This window comes from Saccopteryx leptura, chromosome 3, assembly GCF_036850995.1.
Source record: "Saccopteryx leptura isolate mSacLep1 chromosome 3, mSacLep1_pri_phased_curated, whole genome shotgun sequence".
Classification (NCBI taxonomy): domain Eukaryota; kingdom Metazoa; phylum Chordata; class Mammalia; order Chiroptera; family Emballonuridae; genus Saccopteryx; species Saccopteryx leptura.
Genome location: NC_089505.1, coordinates 137,954,738 through 137,980,669, shown reverse-complemented (window position 1 = coordinate 137,980,669; position 25,932 = coordinate 137,954,738). Strand labels below are relative to the sequence as shown.

At 38.4% G+C, this 25,932-nt stretch overlaps 1 protein-coding gene and 1 pseudogene across 1 annotated transcript in view; one reads left to right on the top strand and one right to left on the bottom strand.

The window, feature by feature from the left end:
- UBE2U (ubiquitin conjugating enzyme E2 U) overlaps positions 1-25,932 on the bottom strand; it is a 60,058-nt gene that overhangs the window by 13,984 nt on the left and 20,142 nt on the right. Inside the window, exons 5-6 of the mRNA XM_066376486.1 lie at positions 15,704-15,824; positions 7,696-7,744 (exon numbers count right to left, since the gene is read on the bottom strand). Of these exons, the coding sequence (XP_066232583.1) occupies positions 7,696-7,744; positions 15,704-15,824 (170 nt within the window). The remainder of the gene's footprint in view (positions 1-7,695; positions 7,745-15,703; positions 15,825-25,932) is intronic.
- On the top strand, positions 11,496-14,512 carry LOC136397285 (succinate dehydrogenase [ubiquinone] cytochrome b small subunit, mitochondrial pseudogene; annotated as a pseudogene).

The window sequence follows — 25,932 nt, the reverse complement described above, 5'->3', positions numbered from 1 at the left end:
AGTCCTCTCTCTTTTTTTCTTGGTGAGTCTGGTTAAGGGTTCATTGATCTTGTTTACCTTCTCAAAGAACCAGCTCCTGGTTTCATTGATCCTCTGTATTGTTTCTTTAGCTTCTATGTCATTTATTTCTGCTGATGTTCATTATTTCCTTCCTTCTACTACCTCTGGGCTTTACTTGCTGTTCTTTTTCTAGTTCTTTTAGATGCAGGGTTAAGTTGTTTATTTGAGGTATGCCTTCTTAAGGTATGCCTGTAATGCTATGAACTTCCCTTTCAGTACTGCTTTTTTGCTATGTCCCATAAATTTTGAGTTATTATATGCTCATTATCATTCATTTCTAGGAATTTCTTTATTTCTTCTTTGATTTCATTGTTAATCCATTCATTATTTAATAACATGCTATTTAGTTTCCAAGTGTTTGAGTATTTTTCAGTTTTTCTGTTGTGGTTGATTTCTAGTCTCATGCCATTGTGATCAGAGAAAGTGCTTGATATAATTTCAGTCTTCTTAAATTTGTTGAGACCACTTTTGTGCCCTAACATGTGGTCTATCCTAGAGAATGTACCATGAGCACTTGAAAAGAATGTATATTCTGCTGCTTTAGGGTGAAAGGTTCTGAAGATATCTATTAAATCCAGTTGATCTAGTGTATCTTTTAAGTCTGCTGTTTGTTAATTTTCTTTCTTGAGGATCTATCTAGTGATGTTAGTGCAGTATTGAAATCTCCTACTATTATAGTATTCCTGTTGATTTTGCCCTTTATATCTATCAAAGACTGCTTTATATATTTAGGTGCTCCTATATTAGGTGTGTAGATATTTATAATGGTTATATCTTCCGGTTGGATTGCTCCCTTTATCATTATGTAATGACCTTATTTATCTTTTACTATAGTCTTTGTTTTAAAGTCCATTTTGTCTGATATAAGTATTGTTACCCCACCTTTTTCTTCATTTCCATTTGCATGAAATATTTTTTTCCATCCTTCAGTCTATGTGAATTTCATACCTTCAGTCTATGTGAATCTTTTGTTTTAAGGTGTGTCTCTTGTAGATAGCATATGTATGGGTCCTGTTTTCTTATCCATGCAGCTACCCTATGTCTTTTGATTGGATCATTTAATCCATTTACATTTAAGGTTATTATTGATATTTAGTTGTTTATTGCCATTTTATTTTTTAAAGCTATATTCTTTTTTTACTATATGCTTTTCCCCCTTTGGTCTGTTTACAACAGGCCCCTTAACGTTTACATTTCTTGCAGCATTAATTTGGTTGTAATGAATTCCTTGAGGGGTTTTTTGTGTGGTTTTTTTTTTTTGCTGTTGTTGTTGTTGTTGTCTGGGAAGCTTTTATTTCTCCTTCAATTTTAAACAATAGCCTTGCTTGATAAAGTAGTCTTGGTTGTAGGCTCTTGTTCTGCATTACTTTGAATATTTCTTGGCATTCCCTTTTGGGCTCAAGTGTTTCTGTTGAGATGTCAGATGTCATTTTTATGAGGGCTTCTTTGGAGGTAATAGCCTTTTTTTCTCTAGCAGCTTTTAATATTTTCTCTTTATCCCTTAGCTTTGGTATTTTAATTATGATGTGTCTTGGTGTAGATTTCTTTGGCTTTCTCTTTAATAGAATTCTCTTTGCTTCTTGAACTTGTATGACTTTTCCCTGCTTCATTTTAGGGAAGTTTTCAGCTATGATTTGATTGAACAAAGTCTCTATCCCTTGTTCTTTCTCTTCTTCTTTAGGAACCCCTATGATGCAGATGTTATTTCTCTTCATGTTGTCACATAGCTCTCTTAGAGTTTTCTCAGACTTTTTGAGTCTCTTTTCTTTTTGCTGTTCTGCTTTCATTTTTTCGTTTATCTTGTCATCTAACTTGCTGATTCAATCCTCAGCTTCATCCATCCTGCTTTTAATTTCTTCCATTGTGGACTTAATTTCTGATATTAGATTTGTCATTTCTGACTGATTCGTTTTTATTATTCAATGTCCCTCTTTATACTTGCTATCTCTTTATTTAGGTGTTCATTATGTCCATCTATTGTTATTCTAAGATCTTTGAGCATCCTAACAATCATTATTTTCAACTCTGCATCTGGTAACTTGGTTATATCTGACTCATTGAAGTCCTTTTCCGGGGATTTCTCTTGATCTATTTGGGTTGCATTTCTCTGCTTTCCCATTTTGTTTGTGTATAAGAAGAGTGTTGCCACTGAAGTCCAATGGGTGTGGCCACTGTGTTCCCTAGGTGTGGTCTGTCTGGAGGCCTGCCACCCCCTCTGCCACTGCCTCAGGCATTTGGGAATGGAAGTTGCTGGCACCAGCCCTCTGCAGCAGTCACTGCAGTTTCTGCCTGTCCTCCACAGGAGGGGCTGTGTTCAGGTGCCTGGGTTTACAAGCCTCGTCCGGCCTCGGCTTTCAGACTGCTTCCACAGGTGGGGCTGCACACCATGCCGGAGCTGCAAGCCTCAGCACCAGGGCAGGGCTGCATGCCTGTGCTCAGCCACAGGTCTCCGCCTGTTCCCTGGCTTTTGCCCTGCCTCTGTGGGTGGAGCTGCACTCGCATGCCAGCTGCAAGCCCTGGGTCCACAAGCCAGGCGGGGCTGCATGCCCGCGCTCAGCCACGGGTCTCTGTAGTTCCCTAGCTTTTGCCTTTCCCCTGTAGGCAGGATTGCAGGTGCGACCCCTCTTGCTCACCCGGCCCACGGACTGAATGGACCACTTTTGCACGCCCCTTCTGCCCCTGATGGGTGAGACTGAGCTCACACCAGGCCTCAGTCATGGCCAGCCCAGCTTCAGCCCCTCCCAACAGGACCAAGCTTCTGCATCCTACTGCTGCCCATTCTCCAGTGAGCCCTCAGCAGTGTGGGTGTGGGCACTGCAGCTCAGACCCTAGCACTCAATACTGTATTCCTGAAGGCTCCCTCCATCTAAGGGACTCTGCTCTGAGTGCCACGGGAGAGCTTGTTTGGCTGGTGTCCTGTTTCCCTTTGCTGGTATTGCTAATTCCAGGGGAAATAATTCACTTTAGATTTGGGGGATGACTCAGCCCAGGGGTTAGGGTGGCTGTCCCTCAAAGTGTTTCTTCCTGTGCCTCCTAGATTACACTCTCTTCCCGCTGCTCTGGTCCTCTCATCTCTCCCCATCCCTCAGTGCCCCAGGTGGGTGGTTGTGAGAGAGGTTTTCTGCGCTGTCCCTTTAAGAAGAATCCTGGGTCAGAGAAATCTGTCTCTTTCTCACAAACAGTATTCTGACTTGTTTTGCAGCTAAATTCTGTCCATATGCTTCTTCTAGGTTCTGGGGCTGCAGGCTGGGCCTTTGTTCCTGGGGCCCAGAATCCTCCCCTCTTTGCTAAACTTGTTTCCCGCCACGCGAGTCCCTCCAGGCTGCTGTTCACTTCCAGGAGCTGGGCAGCCCTCTCCACATTTCCGCTTTTCCTACCAGTCTCAGTGTGGCTTCTTCAGTGTTCCTTGGTTGAAGAGTCCTCTTAGTTTAGTCCAAAGTTGGTTTTTCCAGATGATGATTCTTAAAATTAAGTTGTAATCCATTTTGGTTCTGGGAGGTGGAAGTTGGTATGTCCACCTACTTCATCGCCATCTTGCCGCCCCCTCTAGGACATCTTGATATCTAGGAGTGTCAATACTCTCTGTTCTTTTTCACGATTGCCTTACTATTCTAAATCCTTTGAATTCTAGACAGTTTAGAACCACTCTTAATTTCCCAAAAAATACTGCTGAGATTTTTATTGAGATTGAATTGAATCTATAGATTCATTTGAGAATAATTGGCATTATAATAATATTGACTCATTCCTAGTCACAAACATTGTATGTCTCTATTTCTTGAGGTCTTTAAAATTTTCCCCCAGATTTATTTTGCAGTTTTAAGTATAGTTGTCTTAGTCATCTTTGTTAATTTTTTTTTGTTGTAATGGTAATTTAAAATTTTCACTTTCTTTGTTTTGATTGCTAATATATAAAAACATAGTTGATTTTTTAATGTTCATCTTATATCCAGAGTTATTGTTGATTTCACTTATTTTCAAGTTGTGCATATTCATTTGGATTTTGCTATGTAAATAATCCTATTATCTGTGAATAAACATAATTTACTTCATTCTTTCCAAACTTTATAACTTATTGCTTGTCCTTGCCTCACTGAACTGGCTAGGACCTCCAGTACAGTGTTGAACAGAAGTGGTGATAATGGGCATACTTGTTTTGTTTCTAAACTTGGGAGAACAAAGCATTCAATGTTTCCCATTTAAGCATGAGGCTGGCTGTTGGATTTTGTAAATTCCCTTTCTTTGAATAGGAAATGATCTTCCATTTCTAGTTTGCTGAGAATGCTGATCATAAATGAGTGTTAAATTTTAGCAAATATGTTTTCTGCATTTTTATAGTTTTTCTGGATCATTTTATAGTTTTTTCCTTTATTTGGGTAACATGGTGAGTTACACTGATTGATTTTCAAATTTTAACCAATCTGGATTTCCTGAAATCAAGCCCACTTAATCATGATGTATTTATCACTTTTTATATATCAGTGTATTCAATTTGCTAATATTTTGATTAGATTTTGTCTGTTTATGAGAGATATTGCTCTATAATTTTTCTTTTGTGTAAGACTCTTCTCATATTTTAGAATCAGAGTTTGAAAGTTTAGAAGTATACCCATTTTCTCTCATCACCAAAAAAAGTTTTTTAATACTTTTTTTCAATTTTTTTTAAAAAAAGTTAAATAACTTTAGGTTTTCAATAAAAGAGTTGTAATGATATTTGACTACTTGTTAAAAATCAACTTAAGTATAATTTGCATTCAGTAAAATGTATATTTTAAGCATATAGATTGATGACTTTTTACAAAAGACTACATTTGTATAGCTATAAGCTCAAATAAGATATAGAATATTTTCATTATTTGAAAAGTTCCCTACAGCCCCTTCTCAGTCAATCTCCCTTGACACTCTGGGAATTACTGACCCCATTTCTATCATTATAGATTCATTTTTTCTGTCTTAAAACTTCATATAAATTGAATCAGATAGGCCCTGGCCGGGTGGCTCAGCAGTAAACTGTCGGCCTGGCATGTGGAAGTCCTAGGTTCGATTACCGGTCAGGGCATACAGGAGAAGTAACCATCTGCTTCTCCACCACTACCCACTTTTTTTCTCTCTCCTCCCCTCTTCTCCCACAGCCATGGCTTGAATGGTTCGAACAAGTTGGACCTTGGTGCTGAGGATGGCTCCATGGCCTCGCCTCAGGCACTAAAATGGCTCTGCTTAAGCAATGGAACAGTGGCCCCAGATGGGCAGAGCATCGCCCCCTAGTGGGCTTGCCCAGTGGATCCCAGTCAGGGCACATGCAGGAGTTTGTCTCTCTGCCTCCCTGCCTCTCTGCCTCTCACTTAATAAAATTAAAAAAAATAAAAAATAAATTGAATTATATGGCATATACTACCTTGATTACTCTGGTTTTTTTAATATCCTAATTTTTTATACTCTTGATTACTCTGGTTTTTAAAATAATATCTGCATTATTATTCTATGCTGTCACATGTATCAACAGTTCATTTATGAATATAACACAATTAATTTATATATTCAAATGGTGTACTTATGAATATAAGTTCCATTTATGAATATAACACATTTATTTATTCATCTGGTGATGGACATTTTAGTTGTTTCCAGTTTGGGATATTATGAATAAAGCTCCCATGAACATATGTGTACAATTCTCTTTGTAATATATATTTTAATTTCTCTAACGTAAGTATTTAGGAGTGGAATTGCTGGATCACAGGGTAGGTGAATGTTTGACATTATGAGAAACTGCTAAACAGTGTTCCAAACTGGTTTTGGCCATGTCGAATGGTGCAAGGATGTGTGCAGTGGTTGCGGGGTGCTCCCATGGCTCTGCACCCTCACCCACAACTGGGATAGTTAGCTCTATGCAGTGGTGTGGTCTCCCAATCTCCCCCATCTCAGTAAATGACAGCAGTACCCACCCGGTTCAAACCAAAATCTGCTAGTAATTCTTTTTATTTTTAATTGATTTTAATTTATTGTGTTTACATAGATTCTAGTGTTGCCCCGAATGTACCCCTCCTCCCCCTTTTGATTCCACTTTTCTCTCATATCCTTCATCTAATCAAACCAAGTCTTAAACCCATCCACTTTTCTCCCTCTCCACATCTATGCCCTCAAACCTAGCCCAAACCACCATCATCTTCCCTCCTCATCCCACATCTACTCAAGTAACCTAATACTTCTCCTTGCTTGCGCCTTAGATTCTTCACAATCTATTGTCCACACAGCAGTTAAAATAATCCTTTTTAGATGTAAATCTGATTGTGTCTTTCCCCTTTCTTAAAGCTGTCCAACTGTGTCTCAATTCCCACTGCAAGGCTAATCAAATCCAAATTCCTTACCTGGTTTATAAAGCCCTCAATGACACAGCCCTTCCCCCTTCTCTCACCTCACTGCCTACCCCTCTCCTCTTCCTCCTTGCTATGTTTCAACTGCAGTGCCTTTCTTTCTGACCCTCCAGCACACCAGGCTCACATGCAATTCAGAGTCTGTACACTAGTTATTTCCTCTGCCTAGAATGTTAGCATGCCTATATCACTCTCTCCCCATTCACTCCGCTTTCTTCCTTTCCGTTTCACAAATTTTGATTTTCCAAGATAATACCCTCTCCAAATTTATCGCATCCTGATTCTTGAGTTACTTCCGACCCAACTTTACTCACCTTTAGAGCCAGTCACGGAAACCTAAGCTGAAGCAACATTATTTCAACACTAGTTAATTGACTTTTTTTTACATCTGATTGTCAAATTCAGGCTGATGGAAATGTTCAAGAAATGCTGCAGATCAGAGACTACTGATCTATACCTTATTCATGTGTTCAAGGCTGAATTGATGTCATATTGTCGGGTTGTCTCCTAAAAGATACATGGCTTCAACCCTAATTCTCACCATTTTCCTGTAGAACCTATCTTCCCCTAAACTGCTTGGATTTTTTGCTGTCTATAATGGTTGTGCTCATTATGTTCATGACATGTTTATTTTTAACCATAAAAAATAAACTTTCAAAGAATAGGCTAGTTCACATAGCTTTCAATATTAATTCAATAGTCTGGAATTCAGTAATTTTCCACATTCTTCCTGAAAACATTTAAAATATATTTTAAGGGAAAAGATATCTACTTCCTTTTTTAAGTTAAAAAATAATTATTCAGGCCCTGGTCAGTTGGCCTAGTGGTAGAGTGGTGGTACAGAATGTGGAAGTCCCGGGTTCACTTTCTGATCAGGGCACAGAGAAGTGACCATCTGCTTCTCCCTCCCTCTTCCCATCTCTTTCTCTCTCTCTCCCCTGCTTCCCCTCCTGCAGCCATGGCTCAAACCATTCAAGTGAGGTTGACCCCGGGCACTGAGGATGGCTCCATGGCCTTTGCCTCAGGTGTAAAATAATTCAGTTACAGAGCAACAGAGCTGCAACCCAGCCGGGCAGAGCATTACCTAGTAGGAGCTTTCCAGGTGGATCCTGGTTGTGGTGCATGCAGTAGTCTGTCTCTGCTTCCCTACCTCTCAATTAAATAATAATAATAATAATAATTCAGTTATGAAAGAAAATGTTTAAACACATAGTCCTTATAGTAAATAAGTTGACATAGAATTGTATGAAGAAAAACTTACCTGATAAATTTATCTGAGTCTTTAGACAACTCAGAGCTGTCATCTTGCACTGTAAAAAAAAGAAAGAAAAATAGGATTCTGGTTTACTTGGAATATTGAATACAGAGCTTTACATGTACTCTTCTCAAAGCCTCAATAAAATGGTAATAAAGGAACAAAACTAGGGTATAAAACCTCAAGGAGAGAAAGAGAAAGATGGCAAGAAAATGTTTCAAGACAGAAAACAGATGTCAAGTGGTAACTGTCTTAGCAGCCACAAAAATTTGAAACCTAACTATATGAGGAGGGGAGGGCAATAAAAAGCAAGCAGATTTACACTTCAGAATTTAAGAAACATTTCAGAAATTGGAGGTACCAGATATTTCTGAAAGACGAGAGATATAGCACAGTCACTCAAGATTTATACCCTCATCCTGGACAACCAGGTTCACCACTGCCCAGGTGGGTGGTTAATCTCTGGGGGGACTGAGTCAGAGAGACTTAAAACAAGAAGAGACCGGGCACAAAGTAGAAGAAGAGTGTGGTAAGAGACGAATAGTAGTGGATAAAGCAAATAAATCATATTGAATAGATGAGATTCCTACTCATTCCCCTTGTCTAGCTCCCAGAGTATAAGCAGCTAGTATCTCTCTCCAGGAAGAAATGGAGTGTTTGTATCAGGGGAAATAGTCAAACCTAACTAATAGTATCCTCCAATGAATAATCTTATAATGAAACAAAAGTGTCAACAAGTCCAGTCTGCATTTAAATATTTCCAATCCTTTTAGTGATTGATTTCCATTCATCAGATGTCCATCATATGAATAGTCAAAGATCATTAGACATTTGAGTAAAGTCATGAGAGATAACCACCAAAACAAATAAATAGAAAGAAAAAGAATAGAAACATACTTTCTGAAATTTTTCTAGACTATAGAACACAAAACAAAGAGATGGATAGGAGAAAATAGATTTTTTTTGGAAAAATTAGAGGATCTGTAGATCCCCTATCCAAATATCTGGATATTTAAAAGGAAGAACAGAGAAAATAAAGGGGAAATACATTATAGGAGAAATTACATAAGAAAAATTTCTAGGGCTAAAGGATTAGAGTTTTTAAAATGAGATTTAAATAGCTTATCAAATGCCTTACATATGAATGAGGAGGAAAAAACAAAAACAAACAAAAAAACTACACCATGAAACAGTATCAAAAAATTTCAGATCACTGAAAATAAAAAGATTTTAAAAGCTTCCAGAAAGAAAATATATTATGTGTGAAAAACCGGACATCTGAATGAAAACAGGCTTCTCATGAGCAACACTAAAAACAAGAAGACAACAGGATGTTTACAATTCTGGAAGAAAATTATTTTCAAACTAAAATATAATCAGTTTTAAATTGTGATCACATGAGAGTGAGATAAAATACATTTTTAGGCATGCGAAGTCCAAAGAGATTTAGCTGTCACGGACCAGGAAGTTCCTAGATGTACTCCAACAAAATGAAGGAGCAAACCCAGCAAGAGGAAAATATGGGATCAAGCAGGACCTTCAATCCAAAGAGCAGCCAAGGCATCCATCCCAGGACACCTGTGAGAGAGCTGCCAGGCTAGAACTGGAGGAGGAGGGAGTGTCCCAGGACAGAAGTCTCCAAGGGAAATGCACCCGATTGAATGTCCAGGAGTTGTTTTTACAGCTTTGTCTGAAAGTTTAGGGGAAGAATAGACGACAGATATATAAAAACAAACAAGGGAGTGAAAAATTGGACCATCTGTACAAGAAACAATCATTGATTGCTCATCTGTGACAAATATTTACTAAGTCATATTAACGTAACCGAACTATACGATATTAGGAGCTTAGAGGACAAAGTGGGTGGAAATGGCAGTATACAAGCTAAATCTTTATGTTTCAGGAGAAGCCTATATGGAATGTCAAAAACAAAAAACTCCAGGATTATGAGTATAAACTTAGAAATACAGTGGTAAATTGGGGAAGAAACAGCTAAATATCTTAAAAACTATTGATACGTTGTGGGGGTGTGGAAGGCACTTGGTGATAAATGGTGTGGGCTTCCCAAGATCTGCTATTTTCATTAAAAACCGATTTGAGTTATTTGTCCTTTAAAGCTATAAACATATGTTTATTTTATAGGAAATAAAGACAACATTTTTAATTAAAACAAGCCATGTAGAGACTTTGCTAAAATGTTCCTAGACTATCTGGTGCAATGAAATACACACAGGAAAAAAGAGGTTTGTAACTCCAGCAAATATATAGATACACACACACAATCCTGTTAAACTCGGGCTTTCCTATCTCCTGCCATCTGTAAATAATATGATAGCTGTAATAACACTGGAATCCTCAACAACAAAACAGGGTCTGAGTGATGGTGCGAAAGCTCGTGTTCGTCAATGAGTAAGCTGTGCTCCTGGACTAAATTTTTTTTCCTCTGACAACCAGAAAGTACCCCCCGCCCAGGGGAAGGGATATTCCTATACATAACAATAACAAAAAGTACTCCCTTTAAAAAGAAAATAAACCAAAACCTGAAATCCTATGAGGATTAAAAAAAAAACAACTGAACACATTGGAAGCATGAATTGAAGAAGATCAAATGCTTATCACGTCTTCCGAACCACAAGGAGAAAGAGATAGATGTATTTGCAAAATTACCAGGATTTTTTAAAGTATATAATATAAAGCAGTATTATAATTTTTCTAATATTTCTATAATTCTTCTCTAATCTTATGACTTTGTCATAATATCTCATTATATTATAGTTATTTAGATAAGCATCTGAAACTTACTAGCATGATCCTCCTTTATTTAACAAAAGCTACAGGAATATACACAAGAGAAAAATTATTACCTCAGGCTTGGCTACCATTACTCAGTTTTACTATTTTTACACTCTTGTTTTCTCTTTCAATCAAAGATTTTTAAAAATTATATGAACCCTATGTTTTAAAATATCAAACCAACATAAAAAACAGAAGATAAATATTATTTGACCACATAACCAAATAGAAATAAAAATTTGCTTGACCATATAACCACATAGAAATAAAAATGTGCTAAGACAGGCTGGGAAAAGGGGGATTTATGAGCTTATGTGAAATATCTTCATAACAAATTGGAAAATAAGTAGCAATACTCCAACTATAGGTGGCAAAATAGGTGATATGCATTGTCTCCTTCCAGACCTTTTCTTCTTCCTCCCCCAAGTTTTATAAGTTAACTAAAGTAGAGCTTGGAAAGTGCTTGAAAAATCCCCTTGTCCAAATCTGGACATTGTGTAAGAAAGTCTTTGACAACATCCCTGAGAAATAGTCATTAAACTCAACTAAATGAACACTAGGTATAAAAGTATACCTTTTGTGATGGAGAGTTTTACTACATGCCGATGTGGTCAAATCCACTTTTAGGCAATTTAGATTGTTAGAAAATTCCTCCTCATGTTTGGCCAGCTGGGGCCTGGAAGGACTTTCCCATTAGGGATGGTAAACCCTGGTGGCATTGGTTTCTACGAAAAAGCAGTTAGGCAATCAACTGACTATATAATTTATTGTTTCAAACTGGAACACAGAATGAGACACTAGAAATAATTATACCAAGACTGTCCCAGGCAGTCTGGTGTATTTGAGCACCCAGCCTTATAAGCAAGGGAGACAGGTTCCGGACCCCCAAAGAAGCTGTCAGGATTTGGGAAGGTCATTGGGACCTCCACTAATTTATTGGGTTTGAGCTCAGAGCTTGGTGCGTTCTTGTCAACATTCTGAAGAAAACAACTAGCTGTTCAGGTGAGGTAAACATGTCAGGGAAAGTTTGGGGAATGAGGGGCATTTGCATGTCTGGCTTAGGCTTTGGAATTAGTTTCAGACCACTGATTATGAGGGAAAAGTCCACAGTGTATTCAAGGTATATTCAGGAACAAGGCAGTGCCATGCCTGAAACTTCTGGACTTCAGTGGCTACAACCAGTTGGCCTCGTGAAAGTATGACTGACTCACAGATTCAACATTAGTCTTACTTTAGGTTTCTGGAATAGAGAAGACATTTCCTTTTTCTATAAGAAGTCTCTTCAAATATTTGAAAACAGCTTTTACAACTGCCTTTTATCTTTTCTTCTTTTAGCTAAATACATGTAGTTTCCTCAGCCATGGGAAATGCTATGTTCCAAATTCAGTTTATTGGTATTCCCATGAGGGCAAAACAGAGTAAAATTATCATCTAAAACATGCTCAGTAGAAGGTTACCTTCTACTATTGGTTCATATTAAGCTTTTTTTTTTTTTTTTGGTTGGTATTTCTCTGAAGCTGGAAATGGGGAGAGACAGTCAGACAGACTCCCGCATGCGCCCGACCAGGATCCACCCGGCACACCCACCAGGGGGCGATGCTCTGCCCCTCCGGGGCGTTGCTCTGTCGCAACCAGAGCCACTCTAGCGCCTGGGGCAGAGGCCAAGGAGCCATCCCCAGGGCCCGGGCCATCTTTGCTCCAATGGAGCCTCGGCTGCAGGAGGGGAAGAGAGAGACAGAGAGGAAGGAGAGGGGGAGGGGTGAAGAAGCAGATGGGCGCTTCTCCTGTGTGCCCTGGCCGGGAATTGAACCTGGGACTTCTGCACGCCAGGCCGACGCTCTACCACTGAGCCAACCGGCCAGGGCCCATATTAAGCTTTTAATGAAAAAGATTCCCAAGAATTTTTTCATAGAAGAGAGTTCTGCTATCAAGTCAGATCTCTTTGATTCTGCACTTGGAAGATTTAATTCTTTGATCCTAAACAAATGCCTTTATGCTCATCCCATTAAACTTGGAGGTGCAGGGCAAGTGGGAAGGCCTAGGTTGGACCTGTGGCTCTGCAGCTTGTCCTCTGTGACCCTGGGCTTCACCATTGATCCTTAGCTTCCTCACTAGGAAGAAGCTGAGGATCAGATGAGTAAACATATGTGAAAGAAATTTGTCAATCATGAAGTAAAACCATGATCTAAGTTTATGTATATTTTTTCATTTATTCATTCTACAATATTTTCTCCATACCTACAACCAGACATTGCCTTGGGTACTGTGAATATAGTTCTAGCCTAAAATGGATGCCTACAGGCCCTGGCCAGTTGGCTCAGTGGTAGAGCGTCGGCCTGGCGTGTGGGAGTCCCGGGTTTGATTCCCAGCCAGGGCACACAGGAGAAGCGCCCATCTGCTTCTCCACCCCTCCCCCTCTCCTTCCTCTCTGTCTCTCTTCCCCTCCCGCAGCCAAGGCTCCATTGGAGCAAAGTTGGCCCAGGCACTGAGGATGGCTCTGTGGCCTCTGCCTCAGGCACTAGAATGGTTCTGATTGCGGCAGAGTGATGCCCCAGAGGGGCAGAGCATCGCCCCCTGGTGGGCATGCCAGGTGGATCCCAGTTGGGCACATGCGGGAGTCTGTCTGACTGCCTCCCCGTTTCCAGCTTCAGATAAAATGGATGCCTACAGAGAGGATACAATTAGTTGCTTGCTTAAGTTTGTCATTTACATAATTAACTAAGTGTTCCAGTTTTGTGTTATCTAACAATCTAATTATTTGTTTGCATTTTCTAAATTGCTTTATTACTATATTAATATACATGAGAGAGGATTCTTGTGCAGCACTCTCGTACAGACCTTTTTCCAAGTTACGGGTAATTCTCACTGGATACAGTCTTTCACAGAGACCCTCATAGTGGCATACTACCATCTAATTTAGAGTGAACCAGTTTTCTACATTGTCTTCATTTCCCACCCATAACAGCTGTCTCTGCTGTATCACAGAATCCTTTCTCCAGGGAGCTGCAGAAAGTCATTTTCTTTGTAGTCTCCTAGAAACCTAGGCTAGACTCCCCACACAGCTGAGGTGGCAAGTGAGCTGATAACTATATACTGTCTTGGATTTCCACATATTTTACCAATGTAAATAAAGAATGTAGCAAAAACCTGCCCTGGCTAGGTCTCCGTTGGTGAGAGTGTCATCTCGATATGCCAAGGTTGTGGGTTTGATCCCCAGTCAGGGCACATACTAGATCAACCAATGCATGCATGCATAAGTGGAACAAACAGATGTTTCTCTCTCTCTTCCTTCCTTTTTCTCTAAAATCAATCAATAAATTAAAAAAAATTCTTTAAAAGAATGTAGCAAAAACCTGCCAAAGTTATGTTGCTCATTTGCAATTCGGCAATTTGGGCAGCTTTTCTGTGTGGTTTGTCCAATAGAGAGAAAGGCTGACGAGCCTCAGATGCCATGTCCACATGGACACTAAGAAAGAATACCTGGAGGGTGGGGACTCCCCAGAAAAAATAAATGCCAAGGGTTTTGCTAATCAACAGGAAATGGATCAGGCTGTCAGGTGAGTACCCAGAGGCTGAGGGCCCTCTGCGGTGCCCAAGGAGACCACACTCTCTTCCTCCGAATCCCAGTGGTCAGACCTGCTCAACTCTCAGCATTTCTCCAGGATCAGCCTACCCCAGGACGGTGTGGAATACAGCACATTCACCTGCCACCCAGCCGCCATTCTGGTTCCTAGGCTGTGTCTCTCCGCTATACTGGTGGGAGCGTGGTCAGTGTTTTGCTCCTGGGCCTATTCCCAGCTGATTATTTGAATCCTTCCCCAATGATGGACTAGTCCGTGGCTGCAGCCCTCACTCTCCATTGTCATTGGGGCCTTGGACAAGTTGCTACTTTGTTCAAGGGGCTGCACTGCAGAAAGCTGCCAAGACAAGCCTTCTGGGACTCTTGGCTTTCACCGTTGCTGGGCTTTGCTATGTCAGCTATCATGGCATGGGTGTCTGCAAAGCTTCTGCCATGCTGTGCAAGCTCTGACCTTTTGGACTAATACCTTGAGATCTGATTGTACACCTCTTTACCTCTGCTCCGTCATGCCATCCATCCCATAATGGGGAGGAAATAACAGGCAAGTCCACTGGGGAGATAAACCTCTTTTCCCAATCACCCGGTTAGTTTTATCATTTAATCTATGAGGAAAAGGCTTGAGAGGAATTGTAGCCAAGAAATTGTGAGACTGAGCTCCATATTCTGGAGCTTAATGAGGGTTGGCTCCCAGATTCTCACAAGACTGACAGTATAAGTGAACATTATATTTGAGCTTTTGCATTTCAATTTCTCAAACTCTTAAAAGGGAATTCAACTTTATTGCTATCAATACCTGATCAAACGTCTTTATTTGTCCTGGGAACGATGAAGAAAGGGAATAACTTAATTGTTAAGTGAAAACTGCAGAAGCTTAGGCAGTACCTAATGTCTGAAAACTTCCCCCTTTGTTCAGTAGATACCAGCCACTGATGGTTATATGTCTTTGGAAAACTTTGAACTTAGGAAATGCTGATGTTTCATGTTACTAATTTCTAATTTCTAAGTCCTGGGAAAAAAAGCCCGAGAGTTTCTGAATACACAGAGAAGTTCCATGTAGGAAAGAGGTCCCCATGGACATTTAGCAAAGGATTACAGATTCTAAATGGAGACAATCCTCGAATGTGTTCATTTTACTTGTCCTGAAATAATCTATCCACAAATATAAAACTTCAAGTAATAAATTGTCGTTTTCCCACTGTGAGAATCTCTAATATGAAATGTATCTTATGAAATAAAGATTAAAAAAAATAAATTCTGCACAATAAAAGAAAAGGAAAGGAACCCCAGATAAGTAGGATCTGGGGTACTGCGGGTGGAACCTGGGAAATATCCATTATAGATTGGAGAGTTAAAACTAGATGTCTTATATTTATGATGGTAGACTAGTTTCAATTGGTACCATCCATCCATATGGCCATAACATTTAAAGATACTAACCTTATAATCTTTGATAATCTTTAAGAGAGATCACACTAATTGTCCTGACAAATAGGTACAGTAGAAGAGATCTTAGCACAACTGGATTACTGAAAATGGATACAGAAAATATTCCCTTATATAACAGTTATTTTGCTAGACCACTTATTTGCTATAAATGTATAATTAACAATTAGAAAATAATAATAAGTAGGCACTTCTTACATTTTAATAATTCATGGGAAAGTTTTCGAACTATTAGTCTGTACTTAGATTCATCTTCAGCCAGTATTTGGGCTGCCACCAAATTCACTGGATTTTCTAGCACTGGATTAGAAAGCATAACCTATAAGAAAAAATACAGAATTAAGTTTTCTTAAAGCAAATATTTTTCTTAAAGCAAAAAGACAAACCAATACATACAAGATTCAAGAAGCATTTATTAAATGCCTACAATGTATTTACCTGAATAAAGACACAAACACAAATGAGACAAGGTCCCTACTCTCAAGAAACCCTTGATCTTGTTTTATTTGTTAATTTTATTTTTCAATTACAGTTGACAATAAACATTATTTTATATTAGTTTCAGGTGTACAACATCATAGTCAATTATAAAATTTATCAGTTGATCCCCCAATATTTCAAGGCATCATACACAGTCATTATAACATTAGTGACTATTTTCCTTTTGCTCTACCTTACATCCCCATGACTACTCTGTAACTACCAACTTGTAACTTTTTGTTATTGGGATGGCGCTGGTAAACAAAATTATACAGGTTGCAGGTGCATAGTTCTTCTGTACACTTGTGTGTTAACACCTCCCCCCACCCAGGTCAAGTCTCCGTCCACTACTATTTACCCCCTATATCCTCCTTCACCTGCTCCCCAACCCTGGCAATCACCACACTGTTGTCCATGTCTGTGAGTTTTTTTCTTTTTCCTTTTTTGCTCAATCCCTCAACTTTGCATACCCAACCCCCACCCCAACAGCTATCAACCTGTTCTCTATGTATCACTCTGCCTCTATTTTGCTTATTAATTCATTTTGTTCATTAGATTCCATATATGAGTGAAATTGTGTGGTACCTGTTTTTTTCTGACTGGCTTATTTCACTTAGCCTAATGCTCTCTCTGTAGGTCCATCCATGTTGTTGCAAAAGGTATGATTTCCTTCTTTTTTATGGCCATGTAGTATTCCATTATAATTGTACTACAGCTTTTTTATCCACTTATCTACTGATGGGCACTTGGGCTGCTCCCAAATCTTGGTTATTGTAAATAATGCTGCAGTGAACATAGGGGTGCCCATATATTCTTTTGAATTAGTATTTTGGGTTTCTTTGGATAAATTCCCAGAAGTGGAATTGCTAGATCATAAGACAGTTCCATTTTTAATTTTTTTGAGGTAACTCTATAATGTTTTCCACAGTGGCTGCACCAGTCTGCATTCCTACCAACAGTGCACAAGGGTTTTCTTTTCTCCACTCCCTCACCGACACTTCTTGTTTGTTGATTTATTGATAATAGCCATTCTAACAGGTATGAGGTGATATCTCATTGTGGTTTTCATTTGCATTTCTCTGATGATTAGTGACATAGAGCATCTTTTCATGTTTATTGGCCATATCTATGTCCTCTTTGGAGAAATGTCTATTCATGTCCTTGCCCATTTTTTGATTGGAATTTTTTTTTTTTGGTGTTGAGTTTTACAAGTTCTTTATAAATTTTTTATAGTACGCCCTTATCAGATGCATTAGTGACTGTGTTCTCCCATTCAGTGGGTTGTCTTTTTATTTTGTTGATGGTTTCCTTTGCTGTGCAAACTTTTTATTTTGATATAGTCCCATTTATTTATTTTTTCTTTTGTTTTCCTTGCCCAAAGAGATAATAAAAAAATATATATTGCTTTGAGAAATGTCTGAGATTTTACTGCTTATGTTTTCTTCTAGGGTTTTTATGGTTTCAAGTCTAATAGTTAAGTCTCTAATCCATTTTCAGTTTACTCTTGTGTATGGAATAAGAAGGTGGTCTTGTTTCATTTTTCTGCATGTATTTGTCCAATTTTCCCAATGCCATTTATTCAATAGACTATCTTTGGTCCATTGTATGTTTTTGTCTTCTTTCTCAAGTAGGACTAGAATTTCCAAAAATTTATATGGAACCACAAAAGACCACGAATAGCAACAGTGATCTTGAGAAAGAAGAACAAAGTTGGAGGAATCACACTACCTGATATCAAACTATACTACAAGGCCATAGTAATCAAAACACCATGGTACTGGCATAAAAATAGACATATAGATCAATGGAACAGAATAGTGAGCACAGTAATAAACCCACTTGCACTTCTTAATCCTTTCCCCTTTGCCCCCAGTTCCTCAAGCCCCCTCCCCTCTGGCAACCATCAGTTTGTTCTCTGTATCTATGAGTCTGATTCTGTTTTGTTTGTTCAATTATTTTGTTATTTAGATTCAGCATATAAGTGAAATTATATGATATTTCTCTGTTAGACTTATTTTACTTAGCAAAATACCCTTTAGGTCTGTGTGTGTTGTTGTAGATAGTAAGATATCATTCTTTTTTATGGACAAGTAATATTCCATTGTATATATGTATGACTTCTTTATCCAATTGTCTGTTGATGGACACATGGGTTGCTTCCATATCATGGCTATTGTAAACGATACTGCAATGAACATAGGAATGCACATATGCTTTCAAATTAGTGTTTTGGGTTTCTTCGAACATATATTCAGAAATGAAATCCCTGGGACATTATGCAGTTCCATTTTACATTTTTGAGGAACTTCCATACTGTTTTCCACAGTGGCTGCACCAATCTGCAATCCTACCCACAGAACACAAGGGTTCCTTTTTCTTTACATCATCACTAACACTTAATGGTTGTTGATTCATTGAGAATAGCCATTCTTGACAGGTGTGAGGTGATATCTCCTTGTGATTTTAATTTGCATTTCTCTGATAATTAGCAATTTGAGCATCTTTTCATGTCTGTTGGTCATCTGTATATTCTCCTTGGAGAACTGTCTATTTAGGTTCCCTGCCCTTTTTAAATTTTTATTTGGTGTTGAGCAGCCTAAATTTAAAAAAATTTTTAATAATAACTCCTTATCAGATGTATCATTGGTGAATATGTTCTCTCATTCAATAGGTTGTCTTCCAGTTTTCTTGATAGTTTCTTTTGAAAAAACTTTACTTTGATGTAATCTCACAATTTCTTTCTCTTTTTGTTTTCCTTTCTTGAGAAATATAGCAGGAAATAATATTGCTAAGAGAAATGCCTATGTTTTTTTCTAGGAGCTTCATGGTTTTAAAATTTACATTCAAGTCTTTAATCCATTTTGAGTTTATTTTTGTGCATGGTGTAAAAAAGGTGGTGTAGTTTCATTTTTTTGCATGTATCATTTTAATTTTCCCAACAAAGAATTTGTTGAATTTGATTTTGGTTTTATACTGTACATTCATAAACCAACCATTAGAATCAAAGCAAGTTACAAGTTCCTTCTTAAAGCTTATTCTTTACTATCACATAAATTTAAATTGGATTATGTGTAAAGGGAACTAAATATTAGGAAACACTGAAATATGTTCATTGTTGGTGAGAGTGTCGTCCCAATATGCCAAGGTTGGGGGTTTAATCCCTAGTCAGGGCACATACAAGAGTCAACCCATGAATGCATATATAAGAGGTTTGTCTCCCTCTTTCTGCTCTGTCTCTAAAATCAATACATAGAAATTTAAAAAATTTTTAAAGAAAGATTTCCATAAAGTAAAACCTTACATTTAAACATGAGATTATATATGATCACAGATAAAATAAACCCATGTATTAAGGCTTGTGTACACTTCATTATCCCTCTAGATCAGGGGTAGTCAACCTTTTTATATCTACTGTCCACTTTTGTATCTCTGTGAGTAGTAAAATTTTCTAACCACCCACCGGTTCCACAGTAATGGTGATTTATAAAGTAGGGAAGTAAGTTTACTTTACAAAATTTATAAAGTGGAGTCACAGCAAGTTATAGCATATAGTATTAATTACTTACCAAGTACTTTATGTCAGATTTTCGCTAAGTTTGGCAGAATAAATCTTTAAAAAAATTTTTTTTATTATTAAATTTAATGCAGTGAAATTGATAAATCAGGGTACATATGTTGAGAGAAAACATCTCCAGATTATTTTGACATTTGATTATGCTGTATACCCCTCACCCAAAGTCAAATTGTCTTCCGTCACCTTCTATCTGATTTTCTTTGTGCCCCTCCCCTCTCCCACCCACTCTCTCTCCTTCCTCACCCCATCCCCCCACACCCCCCCCCCATTACCATCACATTCTTGTCCATGTCTCTGAGTCTCATTTTTATGTCCTATCTATGTATGGATTCATATAGTTCTTAGTTTTTTCTGATTTACTTATTTCACTCCGTATAATGTTATCAAGGTCCATCCATGTTATTGTAAATGATCCGGTGTCATCATTTCTTATGGCTGAATAGTATTCCATAGTATATATGTACCAAAACTTTTTAATCCACTCGTCCTCTAGCGGACACTTGGGCTGTTTCCAGATCTTTGCTATTGTGAACAATGCTGCCATAAACATGGGGGTGCATTTCTCCTTTTGGAGCAGGTCTCTGGTGTTCTTGGGGTATATTCCTAAAAGTGGGATAGCTGGGTCAAGAGGCAGTTCGATTTTCAATTTTTTGAGGAGTCTCCATACTGTTTTCCACAGAGGCTGCACCAGTCTGCATTCCCACCAGCAATGCAGGAGGGTTCCCTTTTCTCCACATCCTTGCCAGCACTTATTCTGTGTTGTTTTGTTGATGAGCATCATTCTGACTGGAGTGAGGTGATATCTCATTGTGGTTTTAATTTGCATTTCTCTAATGATTAATAATGTTGAGCATTTTTTCATATGCCTATTGGCCATCTGTATGACCTCTTTGGAGAAGTGTCTATTCATTTCTTTTTCTCATTTTTTGATTGGATTGTTTGTCTTCCTGGTGTTGAGATTTACGAGTTCTTTATAAATTTTGGTTATTAACCCCTTATCAGACATATTGTCAAATATGTTCTCCCATTGTGTAGTTTGTCTTTTTATTCTGTTCTTATTGTCTTTAGCTGTGCAAAAGCCTTTTAGTTTGATATAGTCCCCTTTGTTTATCCTGTCTTTTATTTCACTTCCCCGTGAAAATAAATCAGCAAATATATTGCAGTGAGAGATGTCGGAGAGCTTACTGCCTATGTTTTCTTCTAAGATGCTTATGGTTTCACGGCTTACATTTAAGTCTTTTATCCATTTTGAGTTTATTTTTGTGAATGGTGTAAGTTGGTGGTCTAGTTTCATTTTTTTGCAGGTAACTGTCCCATTTCCCAACACCATTTGTTGAAGGCTGTCTTTACTCCATTGTATTTCCTTACCTCCTTTGTCAAATATCAGTTGTCCATAGAACTGTGGGTTTATTTCTGGGTTCTCTGTTCTGTTCCATTGATCTATATGCCTGTTCTTATGCCAGTAACAGGCTGTTTTGAGTACAATGGCCTTGTAGTATAATTTGATATCAGGAAGTGTGATACCTCCCACTTTATTCTTCTTTTTTAAGATTTCTGAGGCTATTCAGTTCTTTTTTGGTTCCATATAAATTTTTGGAATATGTGATCTTTATCTTTGAAGTATGTCATTGGTATTTTAATTGGTATTGCATTGAATTTGAAGATTGCTTTGGGTAATATAGACATTTTAATGATGTTTATTCTTCCTAACCATGAGCACAGTATATGCTTCCACTTGTTTGTATCTTCCTTGATTTCTTTTATCAATGTTTTATAATTTTCCAAGTACAAATCTTTAGTCTCTTTGGTTAAATTTATTCCTAGGTACTTTATTTTTTTGGTTGCAATAGTGAAGGGGACTGTTTCCTTAATTTCTCTTTCTGACTGTTCATTGTTGGCATATAAAAATGCCTCTGATTTCTGAGTGTTAATTTTATATCCTGCCACTTTGCTGAATTCATTTATCAGGTCCAGTAGTTTTTTGACTGAGACTTTAGCAGGCGTCCCCAAACTACGGCCCGCAGGCCGCAATGCGGCCCCCTGAGGCCATTTATCCAGCCCCCACTGCACTTCTGGAAGGGGCACCTCTTTCATTGGTGGTCAGTGAGAGGACCACTGTATTTGGCAGCCCTCCAGTGGTCTGAGGGACAGTGAACTGGCCCCCTGTGTAAAAAGTTTGGAGACCCCTGCTAGGGTTTTCTATATACAGTATCATATCATCTGCAAATAATGATAGTTTTACTTGTTCTTTTCCAACTTTTATTTCTTCTTCTTGTCTGATTGCTGTGGCTAGGACTTCCAGGACTATGTTGAATAAGAGTGGTGAAAGGCGGCACCCCTTCCTTGTTCCTGATCTTAAGGGGATTGCTTTTAATTTTTGCCCATTGAGTATGATGTTGGCTATGGGTTTGTCATAGATGGCTTTTATCATGTTGAGATATGTTCCCTGTATTCCCACTTTGCTGAGAGTTTTGATCACGAATGGGTGCTGGATTTTATCAAATGCTTTTTCTGCATCTATTGAAATTATCATGTGGTTTTTCTCCTTACTTTTATTTATATGATGAATCAGATTGATTGATTTGCGAATATTGTACCAGCCTTGCCTGCCCATAATAAATCCCACTTGATCATGGTGTATGATTTTTTCCATATATTGTTGGATCCAGTTTGCTAATATTTTGTTGAGGATTTTAGCATCTATATTCATCAGGAATATTGGCCTATAATTTTCTTTCTTTCTGTTGTCTTTGCCTGGTTTTGGGACTTGTTTGGAGGTTCTAGCAGGGGAGCGCAGCTACTCGTATATCCTTGACCGAAGAACGGTCCTCTCCTCTAGTGGGGAAGGTCGTCCTCTTTGACCGAGCGCGCAGCTTCGGGAGGGACGCACATGGAGCGGTGAGGGAGGAAGGGGACACCCGCCTAGCCAGCCAGATCAGCCGAATCAACCCTGGCGATCAATGGGGTGACAGATGTCGCAGCCAGATCGCCCTCACATCCTTTGCCTGGTTTTGGAATCAGAATTATGCTCACCTCATAAAAGGAGCTTGGAAGTCTTCCTTCCTCTTCAATTTTTTGAAATAGCTTGAGAAGGATAGGAGTTAATTCTTCTTTGAATATTTGTTAGAATTCACTTGTGAGGCCATCAGGCCTCGGACTTTTCTTTGTTGGGAGTTTTTTGATAACTGTTTCCATCTCATTTGGTGTAATTGGTCTGTTTAGGTTTTCTGGTTCTTCCAGATTGATTTTTGGAAGATTGTATGTTTCAAGGAATTTGTCTATTCCATCTAGGTTGTCTAGCTTTTTGGCATACAGTTCTTCATAGTATTTTCTTACAATATTTTGTCTTTCTGTTGTGTCAGCTGTTATTTCTCCACTCTCATTTGTAATTTTATTTATTTGAGTCATCTCTCTCTTTTTCTTGGTGAGTCTAGTTAAAGGTTCATCGATCTAGTTTACCTTTTCAAAGGACCAGCTCCTAGTTTCATTGATCCTCTGTATTGTTTCTTTAGCCTCTATGTTATTTATTTCTTCTCTGATCTTTATTATTTCCTTCCTTCTACTACATTTGGGCTTTACTTGCTGTTCTTTTTCTAGTTCTTTTAGATGCAGGGTTAAGTTGTTTATTTGAGCTTTTTCTAGTTTCTTTTTTTTTTTTTTTTTTATTTTTTTTTTTCTGAAGTTGGAAACGGGGAGGCAGTCAGACAGACTCCCGCATGCGCCAGACCAGGATCCACCTGGCATGCCCACTAGGGGGTGATGCTCTGCCCATCTGGGGCATTGCTCTGTTGTGACCAAAGTCATTCTAGCGCCTGAGGCAGAGGCCATGGAGCTATCCGCAGCACCCAGGCCAACTTTGCTCCAATGGAGCCTTGGCTGCAGGAGGGGAAGAGAGAGACAGAGAGGAAGGAGAGGGGGAGGTCTAGAGAAGCAGATGGGCACTTCTCCTGTGTACCCTGGCCGAGAATCGAACCCAGGACTCCTGTACTCCAGGCCGACTCTCTACCACTGAGCCATCTGGCCAGGGCCTTTTTCTAGTTTCTTAAAGTGTGCCTGTAGTGCTATGAACTTCACTCTCAGGACTGCTTTTGCTGTGTCCCATAAATTTTGAGTTGTTGTATGCTCATTGTCATTCGTTTCTAGGAATTTTTTTATTTCTTCTTTGATCTCATTCTTAATCCATTCATTATTTAACAACCTGCTATTTAGTTTCCATGTGTTTGAGATTTTTTTAGCTTTTCTGTTGTGGTTCATTTCTAGTTTCATGCCATTGTGATCAGAGAAAGTGCTTGATATGATTTCAATCTCCTTAAATTTGTTGAAACCACTTTTGTGCCCTAACATGTGGTCTATCCTAGAAAATGTACCATGAGCACTTGAAAAGAATGTATATTCTGCTGCTTTAGGGTGAAACGTTCTGAAGATATCTATTAAATTGAGTTGATCTACTGTGTCCTTTAAGTCTGCTGTTTCTTTAATTTTCTTTCTTGAGGATCTATCTAGTGATGTTAGTGGGGTATTGAAATCCCCTACTATTATAGTATTGCTGTTGATCTTGCCTGTTATTTCCATCAAAGTCTGCTTTATATATATATATTTAGGTGCTCATATTTTAGGTGCATAGATATTTATAATAGTTATATCTTCCTGTTGGATTACTCCCTTTATCGTTATGTAGTGGCCTTCTTTATTTCTTACTATAGTCTTTATTTTAAAGTCCATTTTGTCCGATATAAGTATTGCTATCCCAGCTTTTTTTTCATTTCCATTTGCATGAAATATTTTTTTCCATCCTTTTACCTTCAATTTATGTACATCTTTTGTTTTAAGGTGTGTCTCTTGTAGATAGCATATGTACGGATCCTGTTTTCTTATCCATGCAGCTACCCTATGTCTTTTGATTGGATCATTTAATCCATTTACATTTAAGGTCATTATTGATATGTAGTTGTTTATTGCCATTTCTCTTTAAAGCTGTATTTCTCTTTTGCTATATTCTTTTCCCCATTTGATCTGTTTACAACAGGCCCCTTAACATTTCCTGCAGCATTGGTTTGGTTGTAATGAATTCCTTGAGTTTTTTTTTTTTTTTGTCTGGGATGTTTTTATTTCTCCTTCAATTTTAAACAATAGCCTTGCTGGATAAAGTAGTCTTGGTTGTAGGTTCTTATTCTGCATTACTTTGAATATTTCTTGCCATTTCCTTCTGGCCTCAAGTGTTTCTGTTGAGAAGTTAGATGTCATCCTTATGGGGGCTCCTTTGTAGGTGATAGCTTTTTTTTCTCTTGCAGCTTTTAATATTTTCTCTTTATCATTTAGCTTTGGTATTTTAATTATGATGTGTCTTGGTGTAAGTTTCTTTGGGTTTCTCTTTAATGGAGTTCTCTGTGCTTCTTGAGATTGTGAAAGTTTCTCCTGCATTAATTTAGGGAAGTTTTCAGCTATGATATGATTGAACAAAGTCTCTATCCCCTATTCTTTCTCTTCTTCTTCAGGAACCCCTATGATGCGGATGTTATTTCTCTTCATGTTGTCACAGAGCTCTCTAAGAGTTTCCTCAGACTTTTTGAGTCTCTTTTCTTTTTTCTTCTCTGCTTTCTTGCCTTCATTCATGTTGTCCTCCAACTTGCTGATTCGATCCTCAGCTCTATCCATCCTGTTTTTAATTCCTTCCATTGTGGTCTTCATGTCTGATATTGTATTTGTCATCTCCGACTGATTCTTTTTCAATATTTCAATATCCTTTTTTATACTTGCTATTTCTTTATTTAGGTGTTTGTAATGACCATCCATTGTTGTTCTAAGATCCCTAAGCATTCTTACAATCATTATTTTGAACTCCGCATCTGGAAGTTTGGTTATTTCCATATCACTCAGTTCATCTCCTGACGGTTTCTCCTGTGGTTTCATTTGGATTGCACTTCTTTGTCTTCTCATTATGTCTGTGTTTAGGTGTTTTGTTTGTAGAGCTGGTTGAGTCTAGGCTTGGTGTTGTCTGCCTCCAGTTTTCAATTGTGTTATTTCTAGGTCTTGTGTTGGCATCAACTATTATTTGTAATCCACTTTTGGATTTGGGCAGCTTTGAAGTCTTGATTTGTTTGTTTTCTTAACAGATGATAGTCTTGTTTACTGATCTCAGCAGGAGGCTTCCTTGAAACTGTATCCAGGAATGCAGTGGGTGTAACCTGAGACTCTGAAGGCCTCTTTTACCAATTAATCTCTCTGGGAGAAGAATGTTTTCTCAGCTTCAGTAGGGGGAGGTGTATCTCAGATCTCCATGGAGAACTGAGTTACTGCCCCTCCTCCCCACTTCTTGTTTTCAGCTGTGTCTTGTTGTGCTGACTGGAACTGGAAAGATGTCTAGAGATCTGTG